The sequence below is a fragment of the Platichthys flesus genome, chromosome 19, assembly GCF_949316205.1.
Source record: "Platichthys flesus chromosome 19, fPlaFle2.1, whole genome shotgun sequence".
Classification (NCBI taxonomy): Eukaryota; Metazoa; Chordata; class Actinopteri; order Pleuronectiformes; family Pleuronectidae; genus Platichthys; species Platichthys flesus.
This window is the reverse complement of record NC_084963.1, coordinates 6,905,796-6,924,727: the sequence shown is the minus strand read 5'-3', so window position 1 is coordinate 6,924,727 and position 18,932 is coordinate 6,905,796. Positions and strand designations below refer to the sequence as shown.

The 18,932-nt window shown below is 42.2% G+C and overlaps 1 protein-coding gene across 1 annotated transcript in view; it reads right to left on the bottom strand.

The window, feature by feature from the left end:
- The window catches only part of exd3 (exonuclease 3'-5' domain containing 3), a 33,750-nt gene that overhangs the window by 12,293 nt on the left and 2,525 nt on the right, over positions 1 to 18,932 (bottom strand). Inside the window, exons 3-19 of the mRNA XM_062413396.1 lie at positions 16,482 to 16,546; positions 15,396 to 15,557; positions 14,842 to 15,027; positions 14,656 to 14,709; positions 14,381 to 14,520; positions 14,176 to 14,282; positions 13,993 to 14,066; positions 13,458 to 13,496; positions 13,181 to 13,347; positions 12,720 to 12,873; positions 12,389 to 12,587; positions 12,183 to 12,292; positions 11,195 to 11,378; positions 10,847 to 11,016; positions 9,898 to 10,116; positions 9,743 to 9,796; positions 9,475 to 9,606 (exon numbers count right to left, since the gene is read on the bottom strand). Coding sequence (XP_062269380.1) covers positions 9,475 to 9,606; positions 9,743 to 9,796; positions 9,898 to 10,116; positions 10,847 to 11,016; positions 11,195 to 11,378; positions 12,183 to 12,292; positions 12,389 to 12,587; positions 12,720 to 12,873; positions 13,181 to 13,347; positions 13,458 to 13,496; positions 13,993 to 14,066; positions 14,176 to 14,282; positions 14,381 to 14,520; positions 14,656 to 14,709; positions 14,842 to 15,027; positions 15,396 to 15,557; positions 16,482 to 16,546 — 2,216 coding nt within the window. The remainder of the gene's footprint in view (positions 1 to 9,474; positions 9,607 to 9,742; positions 9,797 to 9,897; positions 10,117 to 10,846; positions 11,017 to 11,194; positions 11,379 to 12,182; positions 12,293 to 12,388; positions 12,588 to 12,719; positions 12,874 to 13,180; positions 13,348 to 13,457; positions 13,497 to 13,992; positions 14,067 to 14,175; positions 14,283 to 14,380; positions 14,521 to 14,655; positions 14,710 to 14,841; positions 15,028 to 15,395; positions 15,558 to 16,481; positions 16,547 to 18,932) is intronic.

Below are 18,932 nucleotides of genomic sequence, written 5' to 3'. Positions count from 1 at the left end.
CAAAGCACATACATGCAGACACAAAAAGTACAGTTGTGGAATTTCACAAAGCACAGACAATGTGGGAAGGGAAGGGGGGGGGGGTAACATCTATTATCTCTGTCTCCATGCGGTTTAAATGTAATTGTTGACACAACTCATTCTCGGAAACTGAACACACACACAAACTTGCACTAACACACAGCGTGCACATACACAGGGGTGTCGGAAAAAAACAAAACAACTCAGCCCACAGTGGAAGGGGTTATTGTTGTAAGGACATATAGGTCAGTGGCTCCCAGTGTTGTCAGGCCTGTCTCTTATCAATAACATTCATATGGAACTGAAGGTGTTAATAAGTTGGCAATTGATGATTAGAACTAAAACCTACAGGGCGCTGGTTCCTGTGGACCAGGAGATTGTTTTTACACAACTTTGTTACAGATGCAGTGGCAAATCTACAGTAGCGCAAATTACATGAGGAGCCTCCACCCATGTCAGACGTGTATTTTTCTCATCTCAATAGTCACCAAAACTCCATAAACAGGAGACAGGAAGACCCATACAACTGCAGACCTTCACTACCCCTTCTTTTGTGTGACTCTAAACACAGACAACAGACCACACATCATGCAGAGAGACGGCAATCATGAACTGAAAGGTAGCTAAAATTATGCAGTAGGTAACCTAACATTAGCAGAACACAGCAGGGAAGGGGTAATACAATTTACTTCCTAGAATATCTTCACCCCCGAGGCACAAACCTGCCTCAGGCAAAGTATCTCTACTAGTCAAATCTTTTTTAGAACTATTAATTGTCTATTGGAGCTTATCGAGGCGTCCAAAACATGTGAAGAACACGTCAGCACATACATGGCCAAGTTTCAGCTCATACAGTTCTGTAGTCTTGATTTTGGTTTGAAAAATTCAACCGATAAGCAGTCTTTAATCAATCAGTGAAAAGAAACTGGCTGAACATGCTCATGTTAAGTTTATTGTAACCCTCATATTACAGGTTCCAACTTACAATCAAGTTATCTACCTCCTTGAAGTAACAGCAGATGGATCACAGTAAAAAATGGGGTTCTGCTGAAAGGGCTCATTCGTAATATCAATTGTGAGCAAGAATGGCATGACTGCATTTGGAGCAAAGTGACCTGAGTGACTAAAAGCAGGCCCATGTGCCACAGAGTTGTGACAACAACCCAAAACCTCTCAGCTATTTCTCACTGGCAGGTATTAAGCATGACTGCCAAGAGGTCTTTATTACCCGAGTTGTGTGCAGCGCCGGCCGAGTGAGCTTGGATGATTTGCAATGTTGCACTGCGTGTTGAGTGCGGGAGAATGATGTATGATTCACTAAGCTGCACAGGCCCAAGATCGTATTTCACTATCGCAAGGGAAACCATTATGCCGTGGCCGCAGAAACAAAGACATTCATACCAGCAGTGTCTGGGAGAGGAAAACACGATTGTTAGGACTAGTTCTCACAACAATTTTGGAACGTTATTAGATTTCCACTTTAATAATTGGAGCAAAGGTTGTGGATAACCTTCACGAAATGAAAGACAACCCATTTGGATGGGCACATGCATTTTCAGTGAACAGAAATGAATGCAGTTGTTCAAAATCAATATTATACAATATAAACAAATCTTTATGCATTTTTGGCACCGTGTTTCATTTCGTTTAGTTCTCAGCATTACAGAATTACATTTAACAATTATATCTAACATATGCACCTAAATAAATGATTACACCTTCAAGTTGTATTACAAAGTGAAAAAATAAGGCACTTTTAATACACAAATCTCTGCCATCTGTGTGGTACTGTTGTCATTAGCTGACCCAAGCTTTGCTATTATGCAGAAAAGAATTCTGCCTCCCTTGGGACACTATTGAGAAGCGGAGGGCAATCACTCAGAGCAGCACAGTCTGGCCGTGGAGCTACTGTGCTCTGCAAAACATGAGAAACTTCCTCTTTCTGTGTATGCTTGAGAGGAAGGCATCAGTAAGTGGTTCCCTCTCCCTGAGCGGCAGGGGAAAGTAGACCCTCTCGAGTGCCTCTCGGCTTCCCCACCTCCCCCATGAGCCAATAACGCAGTCAGACAGAGACTGAGAGAGAAACACACACACACACTCACACAGTGTGGTTTCTCCTCTGGAGGGGAACATAAACAGGGCCGTCTGTCTGCGAGCGGAGAGCTAGTTCTCATGACATCACCACCCAGCAGGAATGCTCTGCTTTGCCCTGTCAAAACCCCTCCGCCAGCCAGCAACTCACACACACACACACAAAAACACATGTTGAATGATTTATGCACGTCTACATATTCACAGAGAAAATGGACCATATATTCAACATGCACCCAAATGGCAGTTTGAGCTATTTTCACACCTCAGGTATTTTCTTTCTTTGCAACAGTTTTTTTCTCCACCGCTCACAGACCTCTTCTTCCTCTGCATCTCTTGCCAAATCTCTATCACAGTGTTTTGTTCATTCTTCACCATTGTTTCTCATTCTCTTGTATCTGCATTGCCTGTGCAGTTCACAGTGTCAAACCACACGTAGACCACAGAGAGCAGGCGTGTGAGAGAAACAAGCTAGTTCATGTAAAAGCACCTGAGTGAATCAAACTATGTAACCTATAAAAAACTTTTGTGTGTGTGTGTGTGTGTGAGTTTGTGTGGGTGGGTGGGTGTGGGGGACATGGGAAATTACGCACTACTTCATTGTATTGGTGTTTGGAGGAAAAGCCCTATTGAAGCTCTCCCTCCTTCCTTCTCACCTCTCTTCCTCCCTCTCCAACTCTCTCCTCCCTTTTCCATCCCTCCATCACTTCCTGCCTCGTCTTTCTCTTCCTAGCCTTCTCCTTAAAATTCTCCTCTGCTATCTGCCCCTTCTTGTTCTACTTTCTTGCTTCTTTCCCTCATTATCAGCCTGCAACTGTCATGTTGTCTTACAGTTTCTCTCCCTTCTCTTTTTCCTTGTCTAGGTTTCTCTCAGGCTTTTGGGGAAAGCAGGGCAGGAAGCAGCTTGGCTCTCAGACAATGGAACACATCAAAAAGCAGCACCAGCCTAACCAACCTCTCACTCACACACACACACACACACACACACGGAGAGAGAGCAAGACAAACAGGACATTCCAGCTGCCGGCTGCACCGGATTCCTCGCCTTGGCTAATCTGAAACGGAGAGTGAGACTGGGAGTGGAGTGAAGCAGGGAGGCCGGGTGAGAACTGTGGGTGAGGGAGAGCAGGGGAGATGCAGAATGACAGGGCTATGCAGAGGTTGAGGCTACAGCCACACTGATACATATCTGGAAAACGATCTCCGTCCAGATAAGCGTTTTAGCACATTGACACTGGTCATTTGCTGGCATGTAACATTTTCCATTTTCAGTTAAATGCCTAGTTTCAGAAAATACTGGGTCATTGTTTCCAAAGTCTTCGTTTCTGCCTAACCCTAAAGAAGCTACGGGGTTTTGAAACAAAAACAGGGCAGGCAGCGTTTCCAAGAGTCTCTTCTTTTGGTTCTCGAAAAGATGTGTTGACTCCAGTTCTGTTGGAAGCCAAAACTCAAAAATGAACCACATGGGTTTTATGTTTATATAAAAAAATGAAACAGACATTGGAGCAGGTGGACTAGTGTAATTTGAATGTGCCCGAACAATGTGCAACACCAGTAACACAGACAATCAGGAAATCCCTGTTCTCATGTCTCAAAGAGGAAATGGGTTTTATTGTGGTATTGATCAATATGAGGTCAGGCATATAGAGCTTGTCAAGCCACAACAGATGAAAAGCAGTTGAGCAACTATAAATTCACACACTAGCACTCACTCACACGTGCTAGTGCACACAGATACAAATCATGCATGCACCAGCACAAACAGGTGTCATTGCTTTGCTATTCTATCCTGGGGCCAACTTGACTGTGGGAAAAAAGAGAGAGCAGGCACTATTCATAAAGCAGTGAATGATGGCTCATCATCTTCCTTATCTATCTGTATGTGTGTGTGTGTGTGTATCAGCTTTTCTGTCTGCTCAGAGAGCCATGAGAATCAACTTGAAAATGAGTCAGGAATCGACGTTTAAGACACGTCCCAGCGGTTACAAGCTGCAGGTTGTTCTGGGGGATTTTCATCAGATTCACAGTTTAATCATAACTGTGACTCTACAGCAGACTGAGTACAGATATCTACTGAAGAGCAAATGTGAATATCTATAATGTAAAATTGAGCTTCATAAAGGTTGGGCTGCACAGGGATTCTTAACCACCAAATTGAAAGTGTGATCTACAGGTCTTTCACATAAACAGTGTGGCAGTGTTATATACACATAGCAATGATTAACACAATAACAAAGCAAAATATGAATAACACATTAAAACAATTATAATAACGTTATTGAGCACAAGCGTTAATGACAGACCTATTCTTTTTAATTCTGGCATGTAGATTGGAACCACATCACCCAGTCCAAATGATTTAATTTCCCATGATTAATCCAATTCACAAACGACCATTATCAGTCATCATAACAACCATGACTGATAGTTTCCCTTGCAGAAGACTGTGAACCATTGTTTCCCATGACTTTTAGGAATCGCAGTTTTCCAGGGAAGCAAACAGGAATACTCTCTTGTAATCGTTGACTCATCTCCAGAGAAAAAATAACACCCTGAGTTGTTAATATTTGTGGTCATGTCCCATTTGATCACTCATTCATAAACTCACACTCTGGAGTGACAAGACAATTATAAAGGCCTTTTTTCCTGATCTGACAGAAAGACGGCCAGAAGGACAGACAGCTCGTCGCCCCCGAGACAAACAACAAAGAACAGACAAAGGACACGGACATCATCAGTCACTCATTTCAGCACCCGCAAACTATTAACATGTGTCTGTGGGACAGTGGTTGTGAGAGTGTGTTAAATGTGACCATCACTTTCTCCTAGTGTGTGTTCACTTTTAGCACATTCTGAAACTTAATATGTGTGTGTGTGTGTGCGTGTGCGTGTGTGTGTGTGCGCGTGCGAGTGTGTACACAAGTAACAGGAGATGCAGAGCCCTCGCCACACACACACAGTGGGAAATATTTGAGATGGTTTCCCTCGGAATGTCTTGGCGTGCCTATGGAATGCCCCCCACCCCCACCCCCCATCCCACCACCCCTCTCATGTTGTCTCTCCCCTCCAGAGAGAGAGAGAGAGTGGGGAGGGAGAGAAGGAAATAGGCGGGACGCGCAAATCCGACTCCTGTTTTGTCACCACAAAGAGCGGTACATTCACAGGAGACGTCAGATGAAGCCACAGGGCGCAAACACACTTGCAAACAATGAAAATGTGTTAGAGACACTGTGTGTTTGTGGTCATCTACAAATGCTATTTAAAAAGCAGCAGCCTATACGACTTAAGGTCTGAGAACAAACAAGTCTAAAAGAAGTACATCCTCTTCTGTTTTCTGCGGAATTTTTCACTCACAATGACGCCCTCAATCATAGGCTCACATGTGGACAGATATACCAGCGTTCTCGGAAAGAGAGGTGAAGGGTAACTTTAAACGTGTCTCAACCTCTCACATTCCTGTTTCTTATCCCCCGGCTCTCTTATGTAGATCAAAAGGACAGACATCCAGTCTTTCTGTCACCTAACCCTCTTCCACCCCTACTCTTCCTCCAGTGTCCCCTCTATTCCTCCCACTGAGACTCTCGTCTTGCATATTTCAGATTTTTCTCCTTTCATCTAATTCATGTTATTTCTTCAATCTCTGACTGACATGCACCTTTGAATTTTCTCTCACTGTTGTTTAGTTTTTTCTTTTTAACCTCCCTGCCATCACCTCTTTTCTCACTTCTCTCTCTCGCTCACTCCCTCCCTACTCTTTTCCTCTCACTAACCCCCTCCATTTCTCCCACCCCTCCCTCTCATGGTGTGGCGGTTCCTGTTGCTCTTGTTTTCACTTCCCCACTAGTCTGGTGCGTGGGAACCAGCGTTTCTGCTGCAGTAGTGTCTACGTCTCAGCCTGAATGTGTGTGGTTCTTTAACCGAGTGTGTGTGTGTAAAGGTGCTGAGGTGACTGTGTTGTGCGTATGATGGTGTCAGTATGTTTGTCAGATTTGGTTTTGACAGTATGAGTATCACTGTATGTGTGTGTGTGTGTGTGTGTGTGTGTGTGTGTATCGCTCAGGCAATCTCTGCTATCTCAACATGTCTATAAAAGGCCAGTACAGGACATCTGATGGAAATGTGCAACCCAACGGAAGTGTGTGTGTGTGTGTGTGTGTGTCTGTGTGTGTGTGTATGTGCGGGCATGGAAAGTATAGATGCAGCAGTAAGTGGTGGGGATAGGATATGGCTGAATAAGGAAACCATGATCCCCAACTCCACCCTCTCCGTCCCTGCATCCTTCACTTCATATTTTGAGGTTAGAAATAAACATTTCTTGTACTTTGGATAAACCACTAACAAACATGTGTTTGATCAATGTATCAAAACAGAAGGTTTATTCACAAATTAGTATTAAATCATGTTCACATGCTGTAGATAAAATTTGTGCCAGATGGGATAAACAAAACTATATTATTCTCAGATGAAAAACCACAAAGTGAAGCTAAAAATACAGTCATGTAACAAAAATGATGGTTTTTACTTAATCAAGACTTTAAGGGCTGCAGTTAGATGGATTTTCAGTTTGAATACACAAATATGGCCACATAACTAGGAGCTGGTGCATTCGTAAAATGAATATGGATGAAAATAAAACTGTATTTACTTTGCTGTCCACTATTTACTGAGTAATGTTCCTCTATGAATTATCCAGTTCATCCTGTGTGGACAGCCTCTGCCACGTTTATGTTATGTCATATTTAGAAAGTGCACCAATGACACGCATTAGAGCACTTAGATCCTGGGGCAATTTTGCAATGTCTGTGCGATGATAAACGTTTATAAAATCCCACGAATTTCTGAGCCAGGCTTTCTTTTAAATCATAAATAAAAAAGCACACGCTGTTTTATCACCACGTATATATCGTTCAAATATCCAGACAATGAAAAATACACATGAAGCCCTCCTACATCACCCCTTTACTCTTGGGGTCTCCATGGTGGACACACATTCCTTTGCATCTAAAATCTCTATGTGGCCCATTGATACACAGACACAAAAATTAACCCTTTGCCTGCACCATCTTTACACAAGTTTGTGGTTAATCTCCCTCTTCATCTCCTCTTCTCTGCCCTCATGACATTCATCGGTGGTGTGAGTGCATGAGGGAGAAGCACAGAGAGACAAAAGGAGAGAAACTAACCCATCCATTGCTAATCACAGAGCTCTACAGTCAGATAACAAAGGGGTTAACTTCGCCTGGGTGGGCTGAGGAGCAGCCCCCAGGGTGAAACACACACTCTCTCACTCTGTCACTCACACCTATACACACAAATCATGACCACCTTCATTTGGTATGAACTCTTATCCAACTATTTCCGCGCAATATTTAAAAGTAATCAACAAATATTACGTTTTTTAGTGCCCTCATTCGTTTGGGTCTTACATTTTAGAAAATACACTTTTACATAATATTTTAAATATTATATTTCAGGAAAATTATCACATTGAGAAGATTAAGTAGTGTCTTCTGATAGTGGTCATTTTCATACTTTAGTTTTAAAGCAGACGGCACGCCCTGGTCAAGGCTGTAAAAACAATCATATACATCAGAGCATAATGGTTTTGCTCAACTCTACTGCTTGAAGTACACCTCTGGGAAAGATCCGAGGTAGAGCTGCTACTAGAATGATTTTATAGTCACATTTGGTCTTCCTTTGGTCATAATATATCAAAGTGACTTCCTCTTGAAGTGAAGGGAGACCAATAAATAGGGAAGGTAGGTGGGTGCCCATTTGACCATTCAAGACAGTGTTTGGTGCGTGTGTGTTTGTGACATCATGATGTCATCAGGTCAGGAGGTCTCATCAAGGTGGTCCAGGTTTTCAACATTTTGTGTCTAACGCAAATTCACCCAGTGGCATATCTTGACACATTTAGGGCCCCCTACTAGGAGCATACCAGAACACCCAAGTTAAGAAAATGACCTCACAATCACCACTGCTGCTACCACACACAAACATAGCTGTCGTAGAACACACAGGTTTTCCTAAACAGCCACCCAGGGAGATGTGTCTACTGGTCAGGTACAGTAAATCAAACCTTTGATAGAACCTGAATTACAGTGATTCTTGTTCCTTTATATAAATGCATTCACACAAATGTTTTCGGTTTATAAAAGAAGGAACATGATATCGAAAGGATTTTGAGGAAACTTATAAGCGGACATCCCTCTTTCAAGGAACATCCTCCAGCTCCTCCTGGGGGTCCTGGGGGACTGCCAGGCCAGATGGGATATGCATTTTCTCCAGTGTCTCCTGGGTCTGCCCTGGGGTCTCCTACCAGTTGGAAATGCCCAGAACACTTTTAGGGAAAGCGACCAGGAGGTTTAATAATTACACTACCACTAAGTGCCTCAGCTCAGCATGAAGGTGTTGCAGCTCTTTCTGAATGTAAGTAAAGTAAAAGTGATCCCATTTTAGCTGTGTTAATCTCCAATTTCTTCCACACCCACGTCACTGCCAACACCATACCAATCTGCCTGCTTATCTCTCACTCCATCTCAACCTCAGTTAAATACGACCCCAGGACCCATTCCCACAGCGGTCCGAACTCAGAAACTATCTCCCCCAGGGCAACACTGGAAAACAAGCCCGAGGCTTTATGCATGTGGTTTGATTCAGATTTGCCAAACTAATGAATATCAACTGTGTGGAGAGATGATTCCACTCAGTCAAAAGAGCAAGTGTTTGTAGCCAGAGTTCGGCTTGTCAAGGCCCTCACCTTTGTCTGCTGCAACCGCTGACAACATTTCAAACAAAAAAGTACAATGGAGGGTTTTTTAAAAGCCTGTTTCTCCATTTCCCCTTTATCGTTTATTAATTTCTTCCCATTTGCATTCAGGGTTACACAACACACCTCAGCCACAAACCACGTCATCATAATTAAGGAACTTATCCAGTTCAGCAGTGTTTTCACAGAACAAATGGTTGCATATAGGAACTGAAGCATATTCCTCTTTCTGACTAAAAGCTTTTGTGTATCTAAGCATCAGCTAAATATATGTGGTATAAATCATGGGATGATTTTGTAATCCTGTGTACGGACGTAGCCGTCAAGCAGTGTTTACCTCTTTAGAGCCAGCTGTCTATCATCATCTTCCCTCTTTCCTATTTTACCTACTCAAGCCCAACTCTACCATTAAAATCGCAAAAGTTGCAAAGAAAGAAGATTTCAGCTGTGATAATTACTCAAGAGATTTACAATTCCGTCTTTCAGTACAGTTGTCAATTGTTTTTACATCGGATGTTTGCATGTAGCAATGATCACTTTAGTCAGAAGAACAACACCCAACAAAGCTGAAGTTGGCTGAAGTTTCCTACCTGGCAGCGGCTGAATATATCGCTGGGAGTGGGCTGGACGTTGAAGTGTCTGAGGACTCGGACAGCCTGGTCTCTGGCCTTCTCTGTGCATTCTAGGGCCAGACAGCGACCTTCACCCACCTGGGAACGCAGCTATAAATGTGGAAAGACAGAGGCAAGGCATGTTATTTAACCAAATAACAAAACTGTATGCAACCCCACATGCAAAATGCATCAGAAATCAGTAGACTTGAAATTGTTTTCTGACGTCACATGACTTATTACTTACACTTTGGAACGGTTGTCCACATGTGAGTATGACGCGGCCTTCAGCTTGTGCTAGCTGACACACAACAGAAACACATAAAAAAAAAAAAAATGAATACTACATTTCTGATTGTGTTTAATTGTACAGTGCGTTCTCAGTCCAGACTAATAATTCACCCTTGCTGCTTCTCTATGATCATCAGTGTTCTCCAGCATGATCACATCGACTCCTAGACAGCGCAGGTACCTCCCAAGTCCCTGTAGCATGTTGTCGCACACCACCCGCAATTGCTGGGGCAGCAGAGGAGGGGGGTATACTGAGGGTTTCTCGCCACACAGGAGGCCTTTCTCCGTGTCAGAGCGAGGGGGACTGACCCTTTGAGCCCCCTGACATTCCTAAATGGACAGAGACAAAAATGTGATACTTAACTGATCCCCACAGGGGGAATTTCTTTTCACTCGCATCACAGTGCAAGGAGGACAAAGCACAGGGTGAGCTTTAAAAGTGCACCCCTGGAGCTGATAGGAACTGCTGAAGAGTCTCAGTCAAACCTGCATTGTCCCTCCCTGCAGGTCGGATCATTCGAAAGATACAAGGTTATTGCATATCTAAGAGATGTTAAATATATTAGCATAAAAAGGACTGGTTCAAATTCATGACTGCGCCCTGTGAAAAGGACTAAGATTTGGATATTTAGGTTGCACTTGAGTACCTTTCACTAAAGATAAACAGCCTCCTTAATTTACCTTTACCTTTTTCCAAAGTTTCCCTATTGATTCCAAATTAAACTTTTGTCAGGAACAGATTTGAACAGATGCATAAATAAAGCAAAAACCATACAACACTTATTCAGAGTCAGATCCGAAAACACCATTTTCGGATCCTATAATGAAAGGTTTCCTGATATCAACATGTCATTCTATAAAAACATGTGTCTGTCTGATATCTATCTAGAAAAAGTAGAATTTTTCTGTGTTTTAACTTTATAGGAACATTATGTTTGTCTTTAATTTATCTTCACAGCCTCCTCTTCAAAGCGTTGGGTGTTAAAAGCAACCACATTAAAATAAATGATCTCTGTCAATGGCATCAGTTGCTATGAAGAAATAGCAATTGACCCCTGACCTCTTCGAGGGTCTGTTTCTTCTGCTTGGCCAGTTTCTTCTTCTCCGTCTTGTCTCCGCTCTTCTCTGACTGGCTTGAACAAATGCTGCGCAGGTCAGCCGGCAGCCCGTAGCGTGCTGGGTTCCTGGAGAGGACTGAGTACACATCCAGCAAACAGTAGGCATCTGCCACTAGAAGGAGAGTAAGAAACGGGAGAGAGAGAGAAAGAGGGAAGGGGGGGGGGGGAGACGTTATTGGTTTGGGGTTCATTGGAGGGCAAACAAAATAATCTGTGATATTCTATAGTGAAGAGAACAGTGACCATCTGTCTCCCTGTCATTGTGTGTCAGTGCATGTGTAATAACTTACCTGCATATCTAATTTGGCTGATGCGTAGTGGACGTTTCTCCCAGTTGGACATCTGCTCCATCTTGTCCAGGGGCTTTCCCAGGACCTGTTGTACCAGCAGACTGAGGCCTTTCTCTGCAGAGTCTGCTCCTACCAGCACCTCTTTAGGGCCATTCTGAGTCCTCTTGACCTTACTCCTCTGGATCTACATATGGAATTATAAACTTTTAGTTAAATCTTCATTTAAACCTGCTTCCATGGATTCAATATGAGTTTTTTTTTTTATTGTAAATTATTGTATTACTTAACATGCTCTACAGGCTCAAGGAGACATATTTTTCCTCACTTTTAACAGTCCCTCCCTTCTTATGTCCTGCAACAACATCCTGTTTCAACCGGACATTCCTTGTGATTTTGCAAAATATGTCTTGCATTCCTCCTGTCCTGCAACATGCAGCCTGCTCCAGCAGATGGTGAAGAAACCTCATCAGTTACTGGACCTTGTTGCCATTTCCACATTCCTATCCCCCCCAGAGACTGTGAGTTCAGCTACATACATCAGACAAACTGCTGGGCCACAGCAGTGTATGTACCAGGGCTAGCATCCAAAAATAGCAAAGAACAGCGTTCACTGTAACGACCCGTTACAACCTCTTGTACAGTATCCCTGGTTGCATTGGACACAGTGGTCGTAAACACAGATGCTTGTTGAACTGAGCCTGCTTGCATGTTGCCGCCAGGAGTATCGATAGCCTGACTTGTTGTGAAACTCACATGAGTTTTGCCTTTTGACTTAAGTTAGAAATATCATACATGTAGAACCACGCGTGTGCTAAACTTGTTATAAATTAGAAATACAAGATTGTTATCGAACAAGTTTTTATAAATCACAGACATTACACCGCTACTAATTAAATAAAAAAAAGTCTCTAATTATATCTTTAATATAGTTGCTGTAATTCCAAACGCTGAATTGAATCTAAAACACTGAATGACAAGATAACGTTACCTTTTGGTGTACATTGAGAAGATCTAGCACCCCCTCCATCTTCAGTGGCTCATCTACAAACTGGTGCCAGGTGGCCAACAGACACTTGAGATCCCCACTCATTCCATAACCTAAAATGAAACAAAAGGAGAAATGTGAGCAGCAAAAGCATTAAGAGAAAGGACTTGAATAAATCGTATCTAACCTCAATCAGGTCTATTTCTTACCCAGTTTAAGGACATTTCTTGCCGAGAACAAACTCCTGAGGAAACTCAAGGTGTCTGGGTTTTGACAGAATCCGTTTGCACAGAGGTCCAATAAAAAAACCTGGTCAGTAACTGCAAGCTGTATCAGGGCCACTTGCTGAGTTACGATGCAGCCAAATGTGGGCTGCCACTCCATGTCAATACCCACTACGCCACCTTCCTTGGAAAGGATAAAGAAAGAATGATCGGTCTTTTTTTAAACAGGTTAACCACAAAACAATATGAATACACTAATATCACAAAAGGGGGCTAAAACGTCCTTTTCTTTATTTATCCTGTTTTATCTCTGTACCTTCAGCACAATGTTTCGACATCTCTGGAGAGCTTCTACCGTGCCCACAAAGGAAACCTTGTCTTTGGTGAGTGGCACCTGGTAGAACCTTTGACAATGATGCTGAGGCGATATCCACTCCTCAGTTTGTGCTGAACCATTCGGACATATCTGTCTGAGCAGAGGCGAGAGACTTGTGTTATTGTGAGTGTGCACATACAAAGGATAATTAGACAGAAAACAAATGAGAGTGGGCGAGATTGTTTCATTAGAGAGGTGGAAAGGGATGGAAAGAAAGAAATAAAAGCTGATAATGTGGAATGACTCATCAGTCACAAACCACATGGAACTGGATGGTGTCTCAATGAAATGCTCTTCAGCGATAACACTTAAGGCTTCAACTATTCCTCTTCATATTAGAAAGTACAGCTTGTACATACCTGAAAGTTGTATAATAGGATACATTTATTTGACCAACTTACTGTAGATCAGGTGGTAGGCACTGCTGTGTTTCCCATACCCCGAAGGGAAGTCGATATCTGGGGATGTTGTACTTCAGGGACCACTGAGCGGCTTTCTGGAGACCGTAGTACTTCACCAACATCTCCACCAATTGTATCTGCAGCTCAAGGTCATCTGCCACTACACTCTACATATAAATAATACACACACACACAACTAATGTTAAACTAATGTGAATGTAAAGTGTAGATTATCCACACATTGTCATTAAAAGACTAATCTATAAACAAGACTCACCTGTACGTGGTCACTCCAATTGTCCTCTGTCATGGTTTTCTGAAGAAAAGAAATATATATACATATATAAAATGAAATATAGATAATTGAAAATACCAGAACGGGATTTGGCCTTTAGTGAGTGGATTGATATGAAGGTATCTCCTCTGTACAATATCTTTGTAAATTTCACACACTTCATTCAAGACTCTGCTTGTCTTTCACCTGTATTCTGTAATAACACAGAAACGCTTCCCACTGAATCAAAGGCTGTTGTTTATTCAAAGGACTGATTAGTAGGTTGAAGACAGATCTTTCGGTGATAATTGACAGTTATGTGATAATTTACATTTTCAACAGAAGGAAGCAACACTGCCAACATTCTCAGCATGGTCTCAGTTGGTGACAGTGTGAAAAGTGTGTACCGAACAAGAAAGGATATTTATCTTTCTATCAATCTTTCACCATTACCAAATCCAGTTCATACTAGCCTACTTATCTACTTGGTTTATTTTAGGACGGTAAATTAAATTTGAAAGCGTGCTGCACCACTTACCTCCACAAACCTCTTGTACATGAGGAACCGCAAAGAGTCCAGTCTCCTCTTGTGAAGAGCGTTGGGATACAGACCTGGGTCAAAAAAACACAGATTATAATTTGTTCTTCCATAAGCACTCATACATGTAGAACGCTCAAACACACAGTTCACGAATAACTGCACACATGCCTCATCACACACCTTGGTCGATGTTGAATTTCTCTGCAAGTCTTAGGATGTGTTTGGCGAGCATTTTGGGTGCGATGAGGCCCATGGTGTGTTTGGACAGGGAGAGACGAGGTAACTGCCTGTGAAAACACACACACTCATGTTTAGATCTATACATTTGAACACTGATGCCAACATGTACGACAAAGGCTCTCATACATTCATGCGTGTTCCATACTTGTTTAACTCTTCTACATTGAAGCTGGGGTGGCACCAGGAGTCCAGCAGTGTGACAAGCTGTTGTTCCAGATGTTTGTGGCCGGCGACGAAGGACTCTGCCAGTGGCAGCTTATCCTGCAGGATTAACGGTATGCACATCTACAGAGGAACATTTCAAATAACCTTGATTAAAGATTTAAAACAGGATACATTCAAATATAACAAACTTAAAGCGTGCTCATATATTCAACACAAATGTTATGTGAACCAATGGCCTGCATATTTTTGTCTCACCTCTTCCATGTTCACTTCCTTCTGCAAGTTAAGCTTTATGCAGAGAACAGCTGCCTGTGAAAATAACAAGAGAGAGAAATTCAGTACAATATCAAAACAATGTACGATTAGTGTCAGAAATAATTTGACTGTTTATAGTTTTGTCTGAAATCTTTCTGCCAAAATAAATGGCCAATGTCACGCCACCTCTTTGAAGCAGCTGAGAGCCTGTAGCTTCCCTAAGTGCAGTCTGAGCACGGCTGGGTCCAGGGAGCCAAGGTGGTAGATGTTTATGAGGCTCTCGAAAAAGCTGGCCTGGGCTTCCGCTGGTAAACGCAGAGCACGACGCTGGAGCTCCACTGCTTGCTGCTCTGAGAGTGAACTCAGGGAGACCTGGTGGCAAAACAAAAAAGATGAGGAACCGAAAATAATGTATATTAAATTTTTTACTTTATTCAGAGATTGGTCATCACAAAGGAAAACATAAAGCACAAAGTGTTGCTGATACTGATTCTTCAGACAAAGTCACTGATCTATATTTAGTCATTGTTGTGTTTTTCTTTTTATTCATAGTTATTTGTGATCAAGTTTATGGTTAAACAGTAAAATCTCAGTCCCCCAACTACATTTATTATAATGGTTTGACAACGACATCTTGGGAATAATTGGCAAATGTTTAGATATCAGCCAATATATCAAAAGTTAACTTGAACTAGACTCTATGGTACAGTTCTGCAGTTACTTTGATGAATTTAATTTACCTGAGGATGCTCCTTCATCCACCTCTGGAATTCCATGAGGATGTGGTGGCCGAGGGTGTGGCTCCGGCCCCTCTGTCTGCCCGGACAGCCCTCCACGATTGTTAGCAAGGCCTCCAGAGGCTCAGACAGCCTGGGAAATCCCTCGATGGCTACCAAATGGAGCTATGGGGGTGAAAGAGAGGGAGGGAGTGGTGAAAACATAATGTCAGAAAGGAAAACCTTGATGCGTATAACCTTACAAATGCATCTTTTTAATGTTGTTTCACTCAAATCTAAACCCTTGTGTTTGTGAGTCATTGCTATAGGAGCCATGCAGTATTTCCTGGAAAATAGACTAAACTAAGAAACATGTCAGAGAGAATTTCAAAAGAATTCTCTAAAAATGCTCTAAATATTTGAATGTGATGCTCCTTTTGAAATGTACAAAACTGTATTTATCTGTTTGGGATTTAACATCATGTTAGAGTGTAATATGAAAGGAAGTACCCAGGTGTAGGAATCTGAAAATATTGTGTTCCTCTATTTTTCTAATACATCATCATCTGCGACTGACTCACAGTTGTACAGCAGGTAAAACGAGTCAACTGGAATGGGAATATTTGGACATAAAGAAAACGAGCTAACTTCCCTCTCTGGGCCCGGCAGACACGGGCTTGTGACACATTTAAGTCTCAACTTAAGAATGCAAACTCTGGCATAACACATTTCCTACATGAGAAAAATAATATCTGTGTGAGAATGCTTCGCGCTGTGTGCCTTAATTTGCAAAACAGATGTCATCCACTCAATATCCTCTTAACACAGATCTCAAGTTCATTCAGTGCAACCTAAATTCCTTCCTTCCTACTGACAGACACTCTGGTTTCCTCATTAACACACACAGACACACATGCACGCGTTCACACACACACACACTGGTGAACTTTACTTAAACATGGTCCCCCTCTCTCTCCCTCTCTCTCTCTTCTTCCTTCCTGTGCGAGTGATTCATGTTGAGACACAAAGGCTCCCGTCTCTCTACCTTTGTAAACACTGACGCAATATTGCATGTTTGGAACTGACACACGCTGTGAAAGTGACTCTTACCGTCTGCATATCTTTCCAGTTCCATAGTTCCAAGAGTTGGTCTCTTAGCACGGCAGGGTCAAGACCTGTGGGATAACGCACACGCACAAACACACTCTGTATTACACTAACATTTGAGTCTTAGAGGCTCATTTTAGGGAATTTAAAGTAAATACTTCAATGAAACGTACTGTATGCAAGATTAAAATACTCCAGAGCAAAACCTTGACATCATGATTAATACAAATTTAAAGTTAGTCTATGTACAAAGTTGATAACTTTTCTAGCATTTACAGGTCTACTTTATCCCAATAGAACAATTAAAAAAATTTGTTTTCATTGTCTAACTCCTCCACACTCCTTCCTCGGAACAATAGAGTTACATTGCAGTGTTTCATACAATAATAATTCACTATGTTGATTTAACCTTGCTCTGAAAACCTTGCCATGTTAATAAAATGTAAAACTTTCTGTCTTGAAAAACCTTGTTTTGTGTCCAATCTAAATCTTAGCTTATAGGTAATGCAATATACTGGAAATGTTGTTTGTTAAAACAGGCAGAGCTGAGCAGCCATAAAGTCAAATATTATTTCGTTAACAGGCACAACATAGCAGCCGTAACATCGGATTAACAGCAGAGGCTGGTTGGGTAGTAGAGGAGCCGGCATTAGCTCTGCATTCCAGATGAATCTGCAGCCAAAATACTCAAGAGAAGACTCCAGAATTGTTTTCGGGAAGGCCACCGTGGGCAAAAGGGGAGATGTGTACATGCATCGTTTTTCATGTTTGTGTCTATCTGTCTGTGCGTGTGTTCCACTGAGTCTTCCCAAAAGCTTCAGCTTCTTTCTCTGTCGCTCTTGCTGTGTGGGCTCCCCCGTACCTGCCCCCCACCTCCCTCCCTCCTTCCCAGGGCTAGTTTTTCCTGTTCTACTCTCCCGCCCCGCAGCAGCCTCTCTCGATTCTGTCTCGGATTTCCCCAGGAAAGGGCTATGCGCTGGTCATGGTGTAAAAAATACAGCCTTCCTGATGCACAGCCTGGGAACGCAGACCAAAAGGCTTCTCCCTTTCTCACTCCACCTTGGCCTCTTTCTTTACTGCATCTGTCCCGGTATGACACTTCCCATGTCTTCCAAATAATTTTATAATATTTTTTGTCTCACTTCCATGTTGGTCATTTTTCACAGAGTTTCTCTTCCTTCCTTCTCATTTCAACATCACAACAAAGAATAAAATCACCTCCCCTATATAGCACACACTGAATTATTTCCTCTGTGATTATTTTCAGTTGTGCCATACCAGTCTTTTGCAAGGTCTGACTCATTTAGTATAAACCATGCACGTCACATTGGTGTCAGTCATTTTCAAAGTTTAGAGCCATTTCATGAATGTCCCTTTTCCAGAAAAACTGTGGTTTTACTTGATATGAGAATCTATGGTCAGTTAATTAGATGTTGCATTAGAAGGTTTTTATTTTAGAAAAAAAAAATGCTCAATTGTTGCAGGCCTTTCAAAATAACTACATTCAGTATCTCACCATGATGTCACTGCTTTGACAGCCACAATAGAAAGTGCCATAGAAAACGGTCAACAACAGCAAGGACCCGATTTGTAGCAAATAGACTGATGTGCAAAAACACTGAAAGGGCCTTTAATTTCAAACATCTGAATGACAAAGTTGCCTTTGCTGTTTCTCTGCTGTTATAAATCCCACTCCAGCCCATTCATCCTGCTAACGAACATGCGTACGTGCACAGGGACTCACACAAACACAAACAGCACAGCCCACTTCAGTCCAGCCTTGCCGTTTGAGTGAGGAGAGGATAGTGAAGTAGCAAAGAGGAGAGTAGAGGAATGTGCAGCAAGTAGTTTCTTTATAATCTTGAATGGTGGGTGAATGACAGAGCTGGAGGCTCCCCATTCATTACAACATAATAACCCCATCACCACATACAAATACATGGACACACATACAGTATATGCACTCACTCAACTCTGGGATTGCGAATGTTTTTCTTTACTCTTTGATGCAAGAGAATTTGAAATATGAGAACAAAATACTATGTTTTCGCTAAGTGGATTTTAAAGTAATCTGACACTGTCTCCAACTCTTTACAAAATAATATCACACTTCAATTTCAGTAAAATAAGACAGAGATTAAATCCACAGGCAGGTCGAACAGCCTGTTGCCAGGCAGCTGCCAAAATAAAGGAAACACAGAGATCAAGTGTCTAAATGTGGCATTTAGTGTCACTGCAGCCACCAGTGTGACTTGGCAGAGGTTGCACAAGTGGCTCAACTGCACTGGAAGGATGCCACAACATTCCCCTACAAGTGCTTCTTTTCTCATTTGCTGTTGTAGGTGCTGGAAAAAAAGGTGCTATTACGGAATCTTGAAAATGAGGAACATGCCAGCACTCAGAGAATTAGATTCAACTTTTGTATGTTAATTACCTCTCTAGAAGTGACCCACT